The sequence below is a fragment of the Aedes aegypti genome, chromosome 3 (assembly GCF_002204515.2).
Source record: "Aedes aegypti strain LVP_AGWG chromosome 3, AaegL5.0 Primary Assembly, whole genome shotgun sequence".
In the NCBI taxonomy this organism is placed as follows: Eukaryota; Metazoa; Arthropoda; class Insecta; order Diptera; family Culicidae; genus Aedes; species Aedes aegypti.
In genome coordinates this window covers 381,867,028-381,886,073 of record NC_035109.1, presented here as the reverse complement: position 1 = coordinate 381,886,073, position 19,046 = coordinate 381,867,028, and the positions used below count along the sequence as shown (strand labels likewise).

General features: G+C 36.6%; 1 protein-coding gene across 2 annotated transcripts in view; it reads right to left on the bottom strand.

Annotated features, from left to right (window-relative positions):
- Positions 1–315: 315 nt before the first annotated feature.
- Positions 316–19,046, bottom strand: part of LOC5569737 (tyrosine-protein kinase-like otk) — a 269,493-nt gene continuing 250,762 nt past the window's right edge. For both annotated transcript variants that reach the window (XM_021853097.1, XM_021853098.1), the window contains exons 7-13: positions 17,242–17,619; positions 17,041–17,184; positions 16,423–16,980; positions 2,229–3,028; positions 1,993–2,165; positions 1,537–1,873; positions 316–1,454 (exon numbers count right to left, since the gene is read on the bottom strand). In XM_021853097.1, the coding sequence (XP_021708789.1) occupies positions 1,305–1,454; positions 1,537–1,873; positions 1,993–2,165; positions 2,229–3,028; positions 16,423–16,980; positions 17,041–17,184; positions 17,242–17,619 (2,540 nt within the window). In that variant the 3' untranslated portion in view covers positions 316–1,304. The remainder of the gene's footprint in view (positions 1,455–1,536; positions 1,874–1,992; positions 2,166–2,228; positions 3,029–16,422; positions 16,981–17,040; positions 17,185–17,241; positions 17,620–19,046) is intronic.

Sequence of the window (19,046 nt, the reverse complement as noted above, 5' to 3'; positions counted from 1 at the left end):
AATTATGCCAAATGACTTTATGCCAAACGGCTTTATGCCAAACGACTTTATGCCAAATGACCTATCACCAAAATAATAATCGAGTTACGATATATCAAGGTATTATATTCTTGGAAAATGTCGGAAAAAATACGATAGAAATCGCTTATATGATTTCTGAAGAAATCTCTCAAGTAATGTATTATACATTTGATATAAAAGCATGAAACGAGCTCACTAAATTGATCACCGGCGAAAATCCAAACTCAATTCCTTGGGCCACCAAGAATCTCTGCCTACCAAGCGAACCGCGTGCAAAACCATAAATGCGATAAATGCTGAGATACTTAGTTTGTATTTCTTGTTCTAAGTGTTTGTACAATTTGAGACTATTTAAAAATCTGCTAAATGAGAGATGTGATGCTTCGCAAATTACCAGACTGACCACTAGTTCCTTTATCAGAAAGACTGTAAATGGTAAACGGCCCGTCTATATTATTCATTTATCGGATCGATTTCTGCAATCGACTGTATAATTTCCACACACTGTAGCATTCAAATTGTCAGAAAGTCCTCTAATTTTCCTGATGCTTCATAATGGAAGCTGAACCATTGGTTAAACTGTTGAAGTTGCTTATTTGTCCAATATCCTACATTTCCAGTCTTAATTTAACTGTTTAAACTTTCCGAAAACGGAGACGCGCAAGTCCAATCACGATGTTTACTCTGCTACCGTCATCCTTGGTTGCATGCTTTCCTATAGTTGTATAACCTATCTGGCCTACCGTTTAATAAGATGTGTATAAACGTTCGTACGGCATTACGGACTGGATCAATACTAATTACAAATGTATAATACTAACTGGTTATAATAATACAGTACGATTTGCGTAAGCTTTATCAGCTTTAACCCTAAAAGCTAGAAGGTAATAAGATTATCAAGTCTTGATTTCTTTAAATGCAGTCAGATCACATTATTGATCCGTCATATTTCTGTGTGTTGTGTCATACGGCAGTATGGTTCCTTATAAGTCTTCTTTAAACTCACCTTCCAAACACAAACTTGTCTTCATTCAACTCAACTCCACTTCTCTCTGATAAAATCGAACCGCTTCACACATCACTTCGCGATGTAAACTTGCCTCAGTGTATAAGATCTACTAAATTGTTTGACAATAAATACTAATATATTACAGCTTACACTTAATAGCAGAATTATTCGAAGAAAAAACATTTCGGGGACGAAACTAACTTCGTTGTGTTTGAGTTAATCACGATTGGGAAAAGATGGCTTACTGAAACGGATACCGTAACGGTGCTGCGCTTTATTCCGTCGTTGGGGTGGGGGTCACGGGCGCTGCCGGCGTCGCTTCAGTCGGTTCCTTTGGATATTCGCTTTGCAAACAATTCCCGATCGCCACCACCAGCTGGCTGAAGGACGGTCGCTCTTTGGGATTCACCGACCAACAAGAAGTCTGAAATTAGAACAATAAATGAAGTTAGTTTCATGAGTCATGAATCATGACCATATTTGTTTCAGTGTAGTAATCAACTCACCAGTATTTTGTGCAGATTTTCCGGCGTCTTGTCCGCCAGCTTCCACTCCAACTTGCCGGATTGGGCTTGCGTGACGTACTCTTCGTCGGTGAGATCTTTGAAGGGCAGTTCCGTAGCCGTGGTGAACAGTTCCCACAACAGAACGGCGAACGAAAAGATGTCACTCTTGATGGAGAAATCGTCGTCCTGGAGGCACTCGGGAGCCATCCATCGAACTGGCATCAATTGGTTCTTGTATTTGAAGTACTCTTTGTTGTACTTGTCTCGGCTCAGGCCCGGAAGGGAGATCTTGGCCGAGAAGTCACTGCTGATTATACAGTTGCGCGTGGCAAGGTCCCTGTGAAGGAAGATTTTACAATTAATTTCAATCCAAATGCAATCCATTCTATATCCCAATTCAAATCAGATATATTCCCATTCAAACCCATGGCTCTAATAGCTTTCAATTGTTCTTACTTGTGAATAATCCTGGCTTTGTAGATGGCATCCATTCCGCGACCGATCTGGTGAGCTAGCGCAAGTATTTGTGGCACGTTCAGCGGTGGAGGCTTGTTGCCGTTCTTCGCTTCTACACTACCATTCGGTGGGATGGCTGGCGATGTCGCCAGTAAGAATTGCTTCAGATCACCCTGAAAAGATCATATAATGTCAATGATCATACTTTAGATCCAATGCAATCGATCGTCACTTACCCAATCGGTGTACTCCAGAAGCATGTAGTGCGGGTCCTTATCGCGGCACAACCCGAACAACTTCACTACGTTTTTGTGCGAAACTGTTCGGAACAGGTCCAGTTGTCGCCGGAATTCCGAACAGCAATGTTCATCCTTCACCTTGGTCAACGCCTTCACCATCACCGGTTTGTAGTCGTTCTCCGGTTTAATCTCATTCAGCTCCTCGTTGGACGGCTTCTTGGTAATTTTCTCATCCTCAGTTGTTACTTCAGTATTGGAAGCGTGAGTCACTTCATCTCCTGTAACAGGTTCCTTCACGGTTTCCGCATTCGCAGTCTTGCAATCGTTCTCCTTGATTTTACCGATGAACACATCGCCAAAGTCGCACTTTCCAATCTGCAGCATTTCGATCACACTTGATCGAGGCACGGCCAATTGATCCAGAATCGAAGTCGAGCTACTGGATTTCTTGGACTTATTCGAGTTGACCGTATCGTCGCTCTTCTCCTGTCCTTCAACAGTGGAACCATTCTTCTGATGACCGGATTTGGACTTGGTCTTGGCCTTAGATCCATCCTGCGAGGACTTTTCCGGTAGGCATGGTTCGATCTCGCAGTTTTTCAGATCCACATCGCCATTCTCCTTGGAACTCATGTTGAGGCGTGCCTTACGAGCTGCCCTTCGATGACGACACCACAGCATTAGTCCGACGACCAGGATGATGTACGCGAATGCAACCGACATGGTGATTAGGACGGCTCGCGTGATCAGGAAGCCATCTTCGGACGATTCCTCCGGTTGGGGCATGCTGTCGGCGGCTGAAAAATGTATTCAAATACGGTCAGGTATCCTATTTAGACACATGGTCAGCGGGCGTTATAGTAATCCGAGCTATAGTTAGGAGACGAAGGGATTATTGGTTGCGATTTGCGAGAGATTTAAGGTGAAGATGAATCGAAGCCAAACTGCAAATTTTCAAGAGCACGGATCTGGAGAACCAAACATCCGTGCTCTTGAAGATTTGAGGTTTGGCTTCGATTTATCTTCACCTTAAGTTGAAGATCAATCGAAGCCAAACTACAAATTTTCAAGCATGAGCACAAATCTGGGGAACCGAACACCCGTTTGAGCTGAAAACTTAATCGATTGGTCACCACCAGCTAGTGACCAATCGATTAAGTTTTCAGCTTAAACGGATGTTCGGTTCCCCAGATTTGTGCTCTTGCTTGAAAATTTGCAGTTTGGCTTCGATTTATCTGCACCTTAACGGTACTGTCTTTAGAGAATTGTCTGTACTCAGTACGATCTAAGTTCAAAAGCTGAGGATTATCCTTTTAGTTGAGAATTTGACCGCTAGGGTTGCTTTTTCTAACTTGCATTTTATGAACTTTGGGATAAGTATGGGACCTAGATCAGGGTGATTTGGAAGGTTTACATCTTCGGCAAAGTTGCTCAGTATATTAAGGGCTGATATTCGATGGTAATTTATGTATAGAATTCCGCCACCAGCCGACGCTAGTGAGCATGACGTTTTTGTTTTACGAATTACATACCTCAAAATCCTGACTACTTTGAAAGATGGCATCTTCGGCAAAGTTGATCAGTTGGTCAAAAACTGTCATTATTCGAGCCAGTTGAATCAACTTTTTGCCGCTAGGCAGGGCTAGCAAAGATGGAATTAAGACATAGTATTCCGGCTCAGAATGGGTATCACGTTTCAGGGTAGGGGAAGTGGTGGTAAAATGAACAGGGGTGGTAAAATGAACACCTTGCCTTTTATCGGAAAAAAACAAATTTCGATGATTTTTTATCACGCACGGATGATTTATAGCATACCTAATCAGAGTGTTCGAGTTGATACGTTGGTCAATTGAAGTGAAAATATCAACGAAAACTAAGATTTTAGAAAACCGCGTTTGCAAATTAGAACTGACGTAACTTTTAGCTCGGAAGACGTAAGGTTTTTCAGTGAGGTGAATATCGTTAGATACCTTTAGAATTATTTTTGAATGGGTTACAATCATTAATGGATATAGTTTTGGTAGGGCAATAAAAATTTTCAGAAATATTTGTTTCGCTCACGTTTGTTGCATGACGTTCACGTTCACCAATAGCTGTTCATTTTACCCACATAGTGCAGGTAAAATGAACATTAACATCGTTTCTTGCTTGCGACAAAAATATATAAAAGTTCAGCAATTTTAGTCTGAATTCGTGTCGCTGCTATAGATAACATCCCTGTTTTTGATATTGTGTGATAGAACTAGGGACGTTCCGATACTTCCGATATATCGGAGTATCGATATTTTGCTTTCGATATTCGATATTTTGGTACCGATATTTCCTATTCAATATATCGGTGGTATCGATATTTTCTTCCGATATATCGTACATTAATATAAGGAAAACAATTGTAGGGTTTTCTTCATTCATAATTCATTTTATGTACTGTAAATTCGGATGAAATTGATCGGTAGGGTGAAATTGATCATCATGTCACACAATTTTATTCTTACAAATAGAGCACCAAAACAATCAAACTTATAGTGAATGAACGTTGTTGGTCTTAACTGTTGTTGAATTGTGTGTTGTGAAGTTTTTTCTGTTAAAGAATATTTATTTCTATGGAAATAATGTAAAATGAAAAATCATGTTCGGGCGGGTATTCGAAGACTTCCATAAACTTCTAGTTCTAAAAAAGGATTTGAACATGGTGCCATTCTCGAAGCTTGTAAGTTTATATATCCCCAAAATAGATTTTATCATCAAAATTTGTACCAAATTGCTCATTTTGTTGAAATAATTGAATTTCTGTTAGATGTTTGAAAATTCCTTTGGAAATTGCCTACATTGATGCGTTTTCTGCTGTATGTTGAATATGTAATATTAATTTGTTAAGAATTTAAAAAGCATATTCGGATTCAGTGAGCTCAAATTAAGTAAGTTGAGTAGTTTTCGAAACTAACAATTATTGTATTGATAAGTGATCAATTTCACCCCAAAATGGGATTACCCCGATTTTTTATTTTAGAAATAATTTTTAACACTAAAATCACATTTGTTAGAAAATTTCGGTACATGAGCTAATAAGACTCACCATCGTACTCGTTTTCCTGAATAAAGTTGTTGGGCATAGACAACAGTATGGAAAACAGATCAGAAAAACCGTAAAAAATGATCAATTTTACCCGGAATTACGGTATTTAAAAATGTAATTACCATTTGAATTGTACTATAATGTATCTTAACAGAAAATGTTTATGTCTATATCGATCAAATTACCAATAATCTTGAGTATTCAAAGATTTTTTTTCGAATCTTAGAAAACAAAACGGCAGGTCTCTAAGCGATTTAGGAATTTTGCTTTATTTAGATATATCATATGATATTCCGATATATCGATATTTTGATTCAATATATCGGTGGTATCGATACTTTGATTCGATAATCGTATCGAATTAAATATCGATACTTTGCAATATCGGAACGTCCCTAGATAGAACTATACAAATTCCTCATTTTTCTATCAGAAACAAGATAATTTCCTTAAGGTGTTCATTTTACCACCCCTTCCCCTATTATTAATCTTCCAAAATCATCATTGCACAAGAGAGATTTAATGAATTTAAGGTGAAGATGAATCGAAGCCAAACTTCAAATTTTCTAGAGCACAAATCTGGAGAACCAAACATCCGTTTAAGCTAAAAACTTAATCGATTGATCACTGACTGCTGGTGACCAATCGATCAAGTTTTCAGCTCCAACGGGTGTTTGGTTCTCTAGATTTGTGCAGTAGAAAATTTGAAGTTTGGCTTCGATTCATCTTCACCTTAAATCCAACTATTTCATTACTCCTATGATCATTTGATCTAAAATATTGCATTATCAATGCACATCGAGTATTGTTAAAATTGAACTATTGATCATTGATTAAAGTGATTCAGTAAATGAAAGCTAAGGAAATTGGTTGATGTTCGTGTGGCAATCCCATACAACTTTTTATTTGTCAGAATTTGAACTCCGGGACTTTACTTTTCCTGTTATTTTTAGAAAGGTGCCCAAAAGGAAGAATTTTAAGAATGATTTAAAAGAAGTGGATAAGGAGAGAAAGAAGTTCCGAAACAACACACATGCTATAATAGAGCAATTACAACCATTACCAAATTACTGTAACTCAAGTCTAGAGGGGGCTTCACCCATTCGGATCAAAAAAGTTCTAAATGGATTTTCGGCTATATCTCAGCGATGATTCAATCGATTTTCGAAATTCTGTCACTTATCGCATGTCCATATCCTACAGTTTTGTAAGGTTTGAAGAAACTGTCCCTAGGGGTGTTCATATTTCTCCTAGAGCAATAGAACAAATCTCGATTATTTTTTCAATCGACGTAATTTCCATAGAGTTTTTTAGAAAATCAATTCAGAAGAATCACAACCTGTCTTCTAAAACTGTTTTCATAAGAATCACCTTTTTGACATTTTTTGTCGTGTACATTGCTTGAATTTTGCATACAATGCACTATGGTCCAGGAATCAGTTTAACGCGGAATGATGCATTTTGAGCTTTAGAATGAAACATTAGACAAAAACGGTCTTCTACAAAGTTGTTTGTATTAGTTGAGCCCTTTGTTTGGTTTTATTGAAAATTAGGGGGGACCACATTTTCATTGAAATTGTGTAACTAACTTTCTTATTTGTAGAAATTATATTATACATGCTTCAGCAAAGTTGTAGACCATTCAATTTCAAGCAACTTTGCCAAAAAAGTTTTTTTGTATATCTTGAATTGACCGATTTAGAGCTTTTTTCCTACGGTGACATAGGGTGGTTCGAAAAAAAAACTGGATTTCTGGCTCTAGAGTTTTCAATTCATATTTCTCATCAAAGTAGTCCATGAAACACTTTTAGAGCTTTAAAAAACGTGTAATTTGGTGAGTGAAGAAACTCGCTATCTTTTTCCGTTTAGGAGTTATTGTTGTTTTTCTCTCAAAAACATGCCTACTTAGATTATGAATACCTCTGATTGGGGCAAACATAAAAAATATATTTTGACGGCATTCAAAAGACAAAATAAATTTGTATATTATATCAAAAAAATTACAGATGTTTTATTTTTGTAACTCTAATAAAACGTCTTGAAAGTCAAATATTTTTTATTACAAAAACTTTAATAACTTTTGAACTTAAATAGATATCAACAATCTTTTTACATGAAAATTTGCGTTTTGTTATATTCTAAAAGTCGTTCATAGACGACTTTGGCGAGAAAATAATATTAAAAAAACTAGAGTTGAAAAACTTATTTTTGTTGGACCACCCTGCGATGATTAGGAAAAAATGCTCTAGATTGGTCAAATTTTGAGCTACAGAAAAACTTTTTTTGGCAAAGTTGATCAACATTTTAAGTTCTACCGCTTTGTCTAAGAGCATATACCAGTATTTTTGTAAATAAAAAAGTTGTTTATATGATATGTGTGACATTGTGGACCACCCTAATTTCAAATGACACAGTATGAAAGCTTACATTTTTGGAAACAATTTTGTAGAAAATCATTTTTGTCTAAAATTTTATTTTCATGCTCAAAATGCAAAATAATAAAGAAATACATACTATGAAAATCTTCAAAACAGTTTTAGAGTCATATCTTTCTTATTTCAGATTTCTCGTCAAAGCGGTATATGAGCGACTTTAAGAACTTAACAAAACGCAAATTTTCATGTAAAAATATTGATGATATCTATTTTAGTTCAAAAGTTATTAAAATTTTCCTGATTTAAAATCCTTTGTTTTTTCAAGGCATTTTATTAGAGTTACAAAAATAACACATCTGTAATTTTTTGATATAATATACAAATTTATTTTGTCTTTTGAATGCCGTCAAAAGATATTTTTTATGTTTGCCCCAATCAGAGATATTCATAATCAAAGTAGGCATGTTTTTGAGAGAAAAACAACAATAACTCCTAAACGGAAGCAGATAGCGAGTTTCTTCACCCACCAAATTACGCATTTTTTAAAGCTCTAAAAGTGTTTCATGGACTACTTTGATGAGAAATTTGAATTGAAAACTCTAGAGCCAGAAAACCAGTTTTGTTCGGACCACCCTATGTCACTGCAGGAAAAAAGCTCTAAATCGGTCAATTTAAGAGATAGAAAAAAACTTGTTTTAGCAAAGTTGCTTGAAATTGAATGGTCTATAACTTTGCTCAAGCATGTATAATATAATTTCTACAAATAAGAAAGTTAGTTACACAATTTCTATGAAAATGTGGTCCACCCTAATTTTCAATAAAACCAAACAAAGGGCTTAACTAATACAAACAACTTTGTAGAAGACCGTTATTGTCTAATGTTTCATTCTAAAGCTCAAAATGCATCTTTCCGCGTAAAACTGATTCCTGGACCACTGTGCAATGAGCTCGCGTTCAAAAACTAGGGAGATCTTATTATTTCACACAAAAATTTTATGACATAATGATAAGCCGTTTTATTCAGTTACTTGCGATGTTTTTGTACCAGTGTAAAATCGACTCAAGTAGTGTTTTGTTTTGATTCGTGGTTAAGTCACTTTGTCTCTTCATACAGCAGAGCGACGAAAGTAGCGGTTAGGTTGCGAAAGTTGAAAATCTCACTTTCGTCGTTTTGTAAATCCGGACATTAAACGTTCTATAAGTGAAAAATCGAGTTGGTTCAGAGCGAAACGTGTAGAATTTCGTCTGCGAAACACGTAGAATCGATAAAGTAGGTTTGCACATATTTTTGACTTGAGTCTGTATGAATGAGTTTTCGAGAAATACTTTTTTTGTTAACTGAAACCACATGAGAATCATGTCAAATCTTGCCAAAAAAGTAATTATCTTCAGTTTATATAATAATCGTGAATAATAAGAAAAATAACATATGCGTTTTAAAAAAAATACTTCGAGCATCCTCAGCGAGGAAAATTTGGGAAGGTCACTTATTTCGGCAGCTAAAACCTGTAGTACTTTGGATATGAACGCTTGAGGTTTGGTATCTTCGACAAAGTATTTCGTAATAATTCGAACTACATTTTGATTGCTTTGGTTTTGAGCTAGATAACTTGTAACTGATCTAGATGAGCTTTATCTTTTAATCTGAATCTTAGTTAAAAACTTCGGTGTATCATGTTGTTAAATTACATATTTGACATTTTTGCAATATGAATTTTCTTGTATAAGTACAGTGAACATGTTTGAGCTGGAATATAAATGTTTGATTACACTCAAAATTTATGGTGCTTAAAAGAATAAAGAAATACCCTTTTCCCTAACTTTTTGCCTATAAACCAACATTTAAAATTTTTTTTTTCGAGTTTGCACTTCAAATTTATTTTAATTAAAAAACTTCAAATTTCATAGTGTTAACATGATGTGTAGGAGTTCAGTGAGCATGTTTGAGCAAAAATATAAATTTCGGATTACACTCAAAACCTCTTAAAAAAAAAACTACGACAAATTATACATTTTCGTCCCGTTTTCTGTTAAACAATGTTCAATGCAATGACATGTAGCTTTGTGGCATGAATTTTTTTGTAGGAATTCTAGTGAATATGTTTCGGCAGAAATAATAATTTGTGCAAACAATCAACATTTTTTTTACCCTAAAAAAATGCGAAAAAAATAATTGCTTCAATTGTGTGCCTTTAAAACGAGTATCAAAGGGACGACGTGTAGTTTTCGACAAAAATTTTATTGAAAAAGAATATTATCTATGTTTGAGCAGAAAGAGAAATTTTGGATCAGACTAAAAACTTCTTTTACTCAAAAAATCACAAAAATATCTTCAATTTTAGAACATGTTCTTCTGTAAATCAGAATTAAAATCGACGAATTATAATTTTATCAACATTAAATTTGTAGTTGAAATCCAGTGCACACGTTTAAGATAAAATAGACATTTTGGATGCACTCCAAATTTTATCACCTGAAAAAAAAACAGAAAACATGTTCAATGGTTATCTACAATACAATTTATGTAAAAAAATACATATTGACCCTTTAAATTTGGATTTACAGGCAAGTAGTTGTAGGAAGTAGGGTTTAGCATAGTTTTTTTTATAAGAGAAATTTAGAGTGTAATCAAAAATTTCTATTTAATCCCAAAAACGTACACTGAACTTCGTCAACTAGTTACACATTTTCAAAATTTCTTCTTCTTCTTGGCATTACGTCCTCACTGAGACAGAGCCTGCTTCTCAGCTTGTTTTTATGACTACCACATTTATTAACTGAGAGCTTTCTTTGCCACATTTCTTCCACATTTATTAACTGAGAGCTTTCTTTGCCTACGCATTCGTACGGCAAGTACGATTATATTCTATGCCCAGGGAAGTCAAGGAAATTTTCATTACGAAAAGATTCTTGACCTACCGGGGATCGAACCCAGACACCTTCAGCATAGCATTGCTTTGTAGTCGCGGACTCTAACCACTCGGCTAAGGAAGGGATTTTTAGAGTATGTTTAAGTAAAAACTATTAATTGAACTTTAACACTTCACTTCGCTTTTGCAAAAGAAAAAATAAAATACTATAAATCAGTAGTATGCGAGCAAATAACTTTAAACTCTATGTTGCTTATCTTGACAGATAATTTCGTCTTATAAACTTATAAACTTCTTCAGTGTGGAGTGCTCGACCTCTTTTTTTTTCTTATTCAACTAGGTTGCGTATGTGTAGATACTATTAACTATTTTTTACTCGTAATCAGGTTCAAAAGCATTTTTGCAGTTTTTAATGTAAAAGAATGTTTAAGTGAAATCCAAAATTTATCTTTCTTCTCAAACATATGCACTGTTTCTGCACGATTAAATTTATGTAGAGAAATTAAATGACATCGCTTTTAAACTTTTAAAAAATATAATAAAAACATATTTTGCTTTGAATTTTGACTTAGAGGCAAGCAGGATGAAAATTTAAAATTTTTCGTAGGTTTTTATTGAAAAACATTTTGAGTATAATCAAATCAATTTTTCTGCTCCAGTTTGTGCCAAAAAAAAAAAAACTACCGTAAAATGGGGTGTTAAGGACTCGTGGGGTTTTAAGGGATTGAACTTCTCAGTCAAGTTTGACAAATCACAGAAACGTGGAAAATCGATGTATAAATCATCTGAAATGCTCAATTTGTTCGGAGGATTGTGAGCTGCATTATGTAATAGGAGCTATCTAATAATATGAAGTATTGTGTTCGCTAGATATTGAAAACTGTTCAAAACATTTTTGTTCGAATTTTATGGGCTAAATACATTTATTTACAAAACCATGAAATATATTTGAGACAAATTCGCGAGTAACGTAGAAGAAAAGTAAATTTAATTGAGATCATAGTGCAGACAAAAACTTCTTAAAATTATATCTGGGTTTCGATTTTGAGAAACTTTTATGAAAAAAGTCTCGTTTTGAAAATAAGTGGGGTGTTAAGGGATTATCTATTCTAACTTTTCTAAGTTACTTAACTCATTTGTTTTATGCCGTTATGTATTTCAATATACAGTGAAACCTCCATGAGTCGATATTGAAGGGACCATCGACTCATGGAAATATCGAGTCATGGAACAGAAATCCTTTGGAAAGCTTTTTCGAGGGACCATCGCAGTAACCATGAAATTTTATTTCTAGTATGGTTCCATGAGTCGATATCGAGTCATGTAACATCGACTCATGGAGGTTTAACTGTAGTTTTGGGTTGTTCCGTGAAGTTAACCTGCATGGAAAGTTAAGGGATCTATTTCGTTAGTCACTGAATATCACCAGAAAAGACTTATCTCAAAATTAGGTAAAATTGTTAGGAAAATGTAGATTAAAACTGAATTGGGGATACGACTTTGATAGTTTTGTTCTAGGTTATGGCTTTCACTCTATTATGCTCAAAACGGATTTTAAGTGTTTATGTCCGAAACGTCGGATGAAAACTTGAAATCCGTTTTGAGCATAATAGACTGAAGGCCATAACCTAAAAGACAAAAACTGATTAATCTAAATATGGGGTTTTCAATGATACAGTTAAACCTCCATGAGTCGATGTTCCATGACTCAATATCGACTCATGGAACCATACTAGAAATAAAATTTCATGGTTACTGCGATGGTCCCTCGAAAAAGCTTTCCAAAGCATTTCTGTTCCATGATTCGATATTTCCATGAGTCGATGGTCCCTTCAATATCGACTCATGGAGGTTTCACTGTATTTTTTTCAAAAGTTGTTCCATAGCATTGGTGAAAAGTTTGGAAATAGGAATGGTTATCTTAAATGAGATGGTTTTGGAGCTATTGATTTTTTTAAAAACTACCTACGTCCTAGATAAACAATAATAATATAAGGTTATTTCCGATCTCTTTTTGGAAAACTTTTACTCGTGGTCATGTGTTAAGTGTTGTCGAGCATTGAATACATTGTAGTATAGTGTGTGCTATTTCCGCTTTATATTGGAAACTTTTCGTAAAGATTTTTTTTTTTCGATTATGCCATTAGGTGTTACATGCAAATCCGTTATTTGGTGTGGTGCTTTATTGAAAAGGCAAATTGGACACTTACTCTCTTCAAACTGAAAGCTTGTTGAAATTATCCTTCTTTTGACAAGTCATGACAAGGTTGCTCTGCATTATTCTAGGATACGAATACTGCATATAAGTATACAAATCCTTTCAAGACACTTATAGCTAAGTTGAAAAAAGAATCAATATGTATGAGAGATTTAGTAGGTAAATTAAAACGGTTAACGCTTGCAGGAGTTCCAATTTGAGTTATTTTGAAGTAATATCATCTTTAGATTGAACACATCATCGATATTGACCAAAATAATATTTTTTTTGCTGTTGGCAAAATATAGTTTTATTTACAAAGCTCAAATTCCTTAACACCCCATTTTGCATTTTCGTCAAACATCACACATTTTTATGATTATCTCAGAAATCTGCCATAGGATCATCTTCATTGTAATTGGCTTTTGATATACACGTCGGGAGAATGGTAGGACTGTATTTTGTGCAATTATTGACGTACTAAAAGTTGCTCGAAGTTTAGGTAGAATTTTTTTTTCATCCCTTAACACCCCATTTTACGGTACATGTCATCGCTTTGAAGTTTGATTTACGGGCATTTGCAATACCTAATTATACATTCTTGGGATCCCGCAAAAAACGTACAATGTCTGCTAGGAATCTCCAGATTGCGCTCAGTATACTCAAGAATCCATCTAAAATTCTACTATTCGAAGTCGAGTCTAGTACACGAAGTGTCAGTGGAAGACGGCCTTACAATTGAGGTCGAAATACGCCTATCTGTCAAAGGATACAAACTCTAGTTGAATTAAATGGTATAGTACTAAATTCGGGTTTTTCATCTACTTCTAAAATTCTAGCAAAACATAGGATCCTACAAGTATTCTCCAGAATCTAGATGGGAAAATATTAGTTCCAGCTAAGCGTCCCCAGGACCACGCGACCTATCTACTTGATTGAAAATCTTGATATGACACGCTAAAGTATACTAAGCCTGAGCACCATTTGTGAAGATCTCTTTACACGGAGAAAATGAAGTACTCAAAAATGAGTTCATTCCACTCAATTCGGGGGTTAGTGTATTAACCTAATCTTTGAGTTGATGGGGTAGAAGTTTTTATTTGCAGCCATGCGAAAAAAATACCCACTGGCTAAGTTATTTTCAATCAACCGGCAGATCAAATAACTCAACTTCCAGTACTATGCCACTTACTCAAATTTAAGGTAACGCACAAAGGTTCGGTTTTCGGGTTGTTTTGCTATTCGCTCTCTGACAACAATAGAAGGAGCGAATGAAACAGGGAGAGAAAAATAACTCAATACTAAGTTAAAAAATACCAATAACTCAAATATGGGTTTTCCGTTTTCTCCGTGTACTAAGGAAAGAACATGACTCTAAACAATCAACGCAGATAGATCAACATTTAAAACATGTGCTAGTATAAGGGCGTAAGTCGCATGATCGATTTCTCTTCATCGATCCTCTCTTCTGTGAAAAAAGGGGGCAAGATGCAAGTTTGTTGGCAATTTTTCTTCTCATGACGCAAGATTGTATCGTCGTCTAGTATCCTGAAATGGGAAACTGCTAAAACGTTTGCACCTTGACACCTTTATTCACTGAAGCGAGGATCGATGAAAGAAATCGATCATGCGACTTACTCCCTTAGAACACGCTTTAGATTATGTTTGAAACTCTGTTTGTGTCATATACATATTTCTTTGGAAGCTGAAACATGTTAGTCCGATTTGCAAGTATTTTAATAAGAGAGGTATCTCTCTAAAGGTAAAAAATTACTAGCGCAACTTATCGAGATAGAGAAAACATTAAGATACAGTGTATGAGCATGAGCATGATTGACCACCTGCAGTTGCTACTCCGTTATTGTAAGAACAGCTGTACTTACACAGGGAACCAACAGATGCTACTCAGGATCAGGTGCATCTTCAATGTGTTTCCAATGTGCTCTCATTATTATAACAAACAATACCGGCGCCGGCTGCGTCCGAATGCAGGTCAATTTGATCATGGGAGGGAAATGTTGACGTGTTATTTGCTTTATGGAAGCCGAGGAGTCCTCTGCACTTCCACAAGAAAACACTGGGAGTTTGGATATGGGAAAGGATTCGTTTTGGTAAACGATAAATATATAATTTTAAATGAATACTTGAACATATACACGGATGATCGATACTGATAGTGCGGTTACTATGCCAACCGGACACGATCCGATTTATTTTTCACCCGCACACTTTGTTTTCGTTTTTTTTTTCTTCCGCGACGCGAGCTGGACAGGGACAAATTATGTCACGCTAAATTTCAACTTTTTTGACCCCCTCCTCCCCCTTTGTCACACTTTTTGTATGAGTCCTCCGAAAATATTGTAAGGCTTGACACGCTTGGCTCGACCCCCTCCCCCCCCTTGGAGCGTGACGTAATTTGTGCATGACCCCACACAATTGATCCGGATTCCGTCGCTCGCCCTCATAGGAGCATGCAACAGATTCAACAGATCAAACACTACTCCATTAAGATACAGTGTATACCTATCAATTGACAAAAATTAACTGCATGGAGTTCAAAAAAAGTGCATGCTCATTATCGCTGACAATCAAATGGATTCATGTCTATTACAGTATCATATTATTCCGAAAATACCTGATTTTTACGTTATTCAGACTCTAATATAAAAAGAACATTTAGACCGTTTTTAAATTTACTCACACTGAACGGGACTGAATCACAGAAGGCCGAATCACAAAATGCCGCAGTATTCTAGACTACCACAAAAGCCCGAATCACAGAAAATTGAATCACATAAAACTGAAGAACTGTAGCGTACCGCAAAAGGCCGAATTAGAGTGGAAATTCACAAACCTATAAAATAAGGCTGTTAAAAAATAAGACTTGCCATAAAAAAGTCCATGTCAGTTCAGTACAAACTATCATGTATTCATTCTTAACCCTGAGGTTAAGAAACTCACATTAAGGTTCATCGAATAATGCCGCACAGCCACGAAACTCACAACCCTATTATCATCGCATGTCAGCTTTGTGACTATCCATTCCATGTATTCAGACATCCAGACTCCCCCTCCTTTCCCCTGGGTATCTTTTAATCCGTTATTCATTATTTAAGAATTTTCAAAAGCAGTTTTTTCGTTTAAAATATAAAAAAAAACTTTACATGAAAGTGTGTTCATTGTATCTTATTCTCCAACCGAAACACATTTTCATCGAATAATTTTAGGATTTGAACAGAAAAACTGCTTTTGAAGTTTCGGTGATGACGATGATTACAATGAGGGATTCTTCAGCGTAGCTTCAGAGCTGCATTGATTTTCGACGATCTTGATGAAACCAAATTAAATAAATAGTAAGCAATAGTTACTACAATATGATTGCATACTCATCAGACTCACCCAATAGTCCAGTAACTGTTGCAATAGTAACTATTGAAAAACAAATTTAAAAAAAATAAACTGATTTCAAAAAGTTTAGCCTATTTGCAACACTGGTTGTTCAAGCACTTTTCATGAAAACATCTTTTTCATAGAGAAACAGTCGATCAAAGACGTGGGAGGTAAAGGGTTAATGATCAGCCGTGTCTTATAGGAGTGTGCGTAGTTGAAATGCGCATAATAGGAGACCCAACTGTATTGTCTGATTTGTATTTCTGGCACAATTAGTACTTACGTTTTACAACTAGATGAACCTCCTCACGCTTAAGCCCTGCACTGTTCCCAATCGTACAGCCATAGTTCCCATCATCGTCCAAATGTACCTCGGTCAGCACCAATGTGCCGTTGACCAGTATCCTGTACCTCTCCTCTTCGGTCTGGTTGGAGCTGTGCAGGTATTGCAGATCCTTGTCCCATTGAATAGTAGGCTTTGGATCACCGGTCGCAACGCAGTGGATGAACACCGTCCCCATCTCGGCTACTTGGATCGATCCCTCTGGTGCGATTTCGAACTTTGGCGCGACGACCACGTGCACTTGCACAGAGGCACTGATCTCTCCTTGGCTGTTGGATGCCACGCACGTGTAACTTCCTCGATGCTCCGTGGATACGCTGCGGAACGTGAGCGTTCCGTTCACGTCCTCAACCGCATCCGGTAGCTCGGATTTGGTTCCTTCGATCGTCCAGTGGACTGATGGGGTAGGGGTTCCTTGTGCTTTGCAATGAATTTTGGCGAAGGATCCCAGCTCTAGGTTCTTGGTGGAAGGCGGTTTCGGAGTGAAACGAAGATTTGCTAGACATTTGGGAAATTTTGATGAATGATCAGATAATTTTCGTAACCTAAAATACTTACAGATGATCTGAAGTTCGGCCGCATTGGACGTAACCAAGAATTCGCTTCCATTGTTAGTCACCTGACAATCATAGCTGCCTTCATCGCTGGCAATGACCGAATTGAATATCAACGATCCGTTGTTCCTGTCCACGTGGATTCGACCTACACAGAGAAAAAGATGAACAAATCATACATTTCCTCCAATTTCCAAAAACTCACCATCATCACGATACACGGAGCTCTCGGTAGGTCCACTCTCCCCATCCAAATCCGCTGCCACGTTGTCCCACTTCCGGATCACCTTGCCATCCTTGCGCCACTTCAGCACCAACGGACCGGAATCGTTGCCAACGAGCGACTGGAAGCCACAATTAAAAATAGCCGGGGCACTTTCATTAACGACCACGTTGACGGGATGGTCAACGATTTGTACCGGGACGACATCCGAGGACAGGGACGGCCCACCAGTGGGCAGCATTGCCGATTGGGGGGAAGCGGCGGTCAGGGCGGATGCCACAAGCTTATCGCCACGCTTTCCACGGCAGAGCAGCGAATTTCGGCTTTTGGTGCAGTCGATTTTGGCGCTGTTGTCCATACCTAGGTGGAGCGAGCAGGAAAAGAATAAAGGAAATGCAATGAGCACTGCCATATGGTTCGCAGGGTTCACTATGGACGTTCAGGTGGCCAAAAAAAGAATTGTTCTTAGAGATTTCTCACAGTAAATACTTCTATTAGCATATTCATGGACTATCAGAGCAGGATCTCCTACCGTTGTGTTGCTACAGTAAACACGGTTAGGAATTTTAAGAAAAACATAGAATTCAATGAAACACATTTTTTTTGTTGTTGAATGAAATATACTGCATTATCGTAATATTTTATACAAATCTTCGTAAGGTTCGAAAGCTTATTCACAAAACTACTTTCAATAAATAGAAGGAAATAAGAAAAATTGTACTTTAGTGGGAGTAAACGTAAAAACTACGCTAAAAATACAGTCAACTATTTATTGCTCTATATTGAAGGGGCCATCGAGTTTGGGAGGTATCGAGTTATAGGACACAAAAATAGTGCAAATGCGATCCAAGCGACCATCGAGGTAGCCATGTAAAACAACTGTTTTCTATGGTTCTCTTACTCGATATCGAGATACGGGTTAGAATAGTTTTAGAGGAGCAAATCCTGAACAATTTAGCACTACAAATTCCCAATTATTTTTATTTAGGGATAATTGACTTTTTTGATACGAGTAACTGACATTGGAGAAGACTGCAAGTGGTAGTCGAAATACGCGTATCTGTCAAAGATAAGCAATTAGGGCGAAATTAAAAGGTACAAGGTACTCCAAAACTATTTATTTCACTTTAGGCCCTATCCGAAAGTTTGTCTCCGAAACTTGTTTTTTTTTAACAGAACATCAAATTTGTATCACAAAACTCGTTAAATATGACATAAGGTGGTAAAAATGTTTTGGCCGCCAAAGTATATGAAAACTGCCCATAGTGGAGTCGCTGTTGGGTACGCCTGGTAGATACATAACTGTCTGCTGATCAAATTGCTATGATATGGTGCAGCAGCGAACAGTGGTTCTATGCAGAGATGGTATGATGTGTGAGTGTTGCAGCGCCTGGTGCAAGCTTGGTAATTTATGGTTTTGGTTGAATAAAAAATCGATTTTAGCTACATACGGGAAAGTTATTCCAAAAAGAAAAAAAAAAATGTGATTGGAGAGTAATTGTAGCTACAATTGAAACACTGATCTCTTTGAATTTTTGTTGAAACATAAACCACAAAAATTCAACATTTGAATCCTGACAACAGATATTTGTTAAGTATAAATTGAGCAAGGTGAGATACAGGAAACGCTTAAATGCGAAGGCGTCTTTCGTTTCGACTAATCCTGTCGTAGAATAATTACTGGCAAAATTAGCGTAAGAGTTTCTAGAGGTCTCATTATGAGATTTTATAGAGGAATTTCTGTAATCATTTGGGAAAGTAATTCGTGAATGCGTGAATCTGTTAGT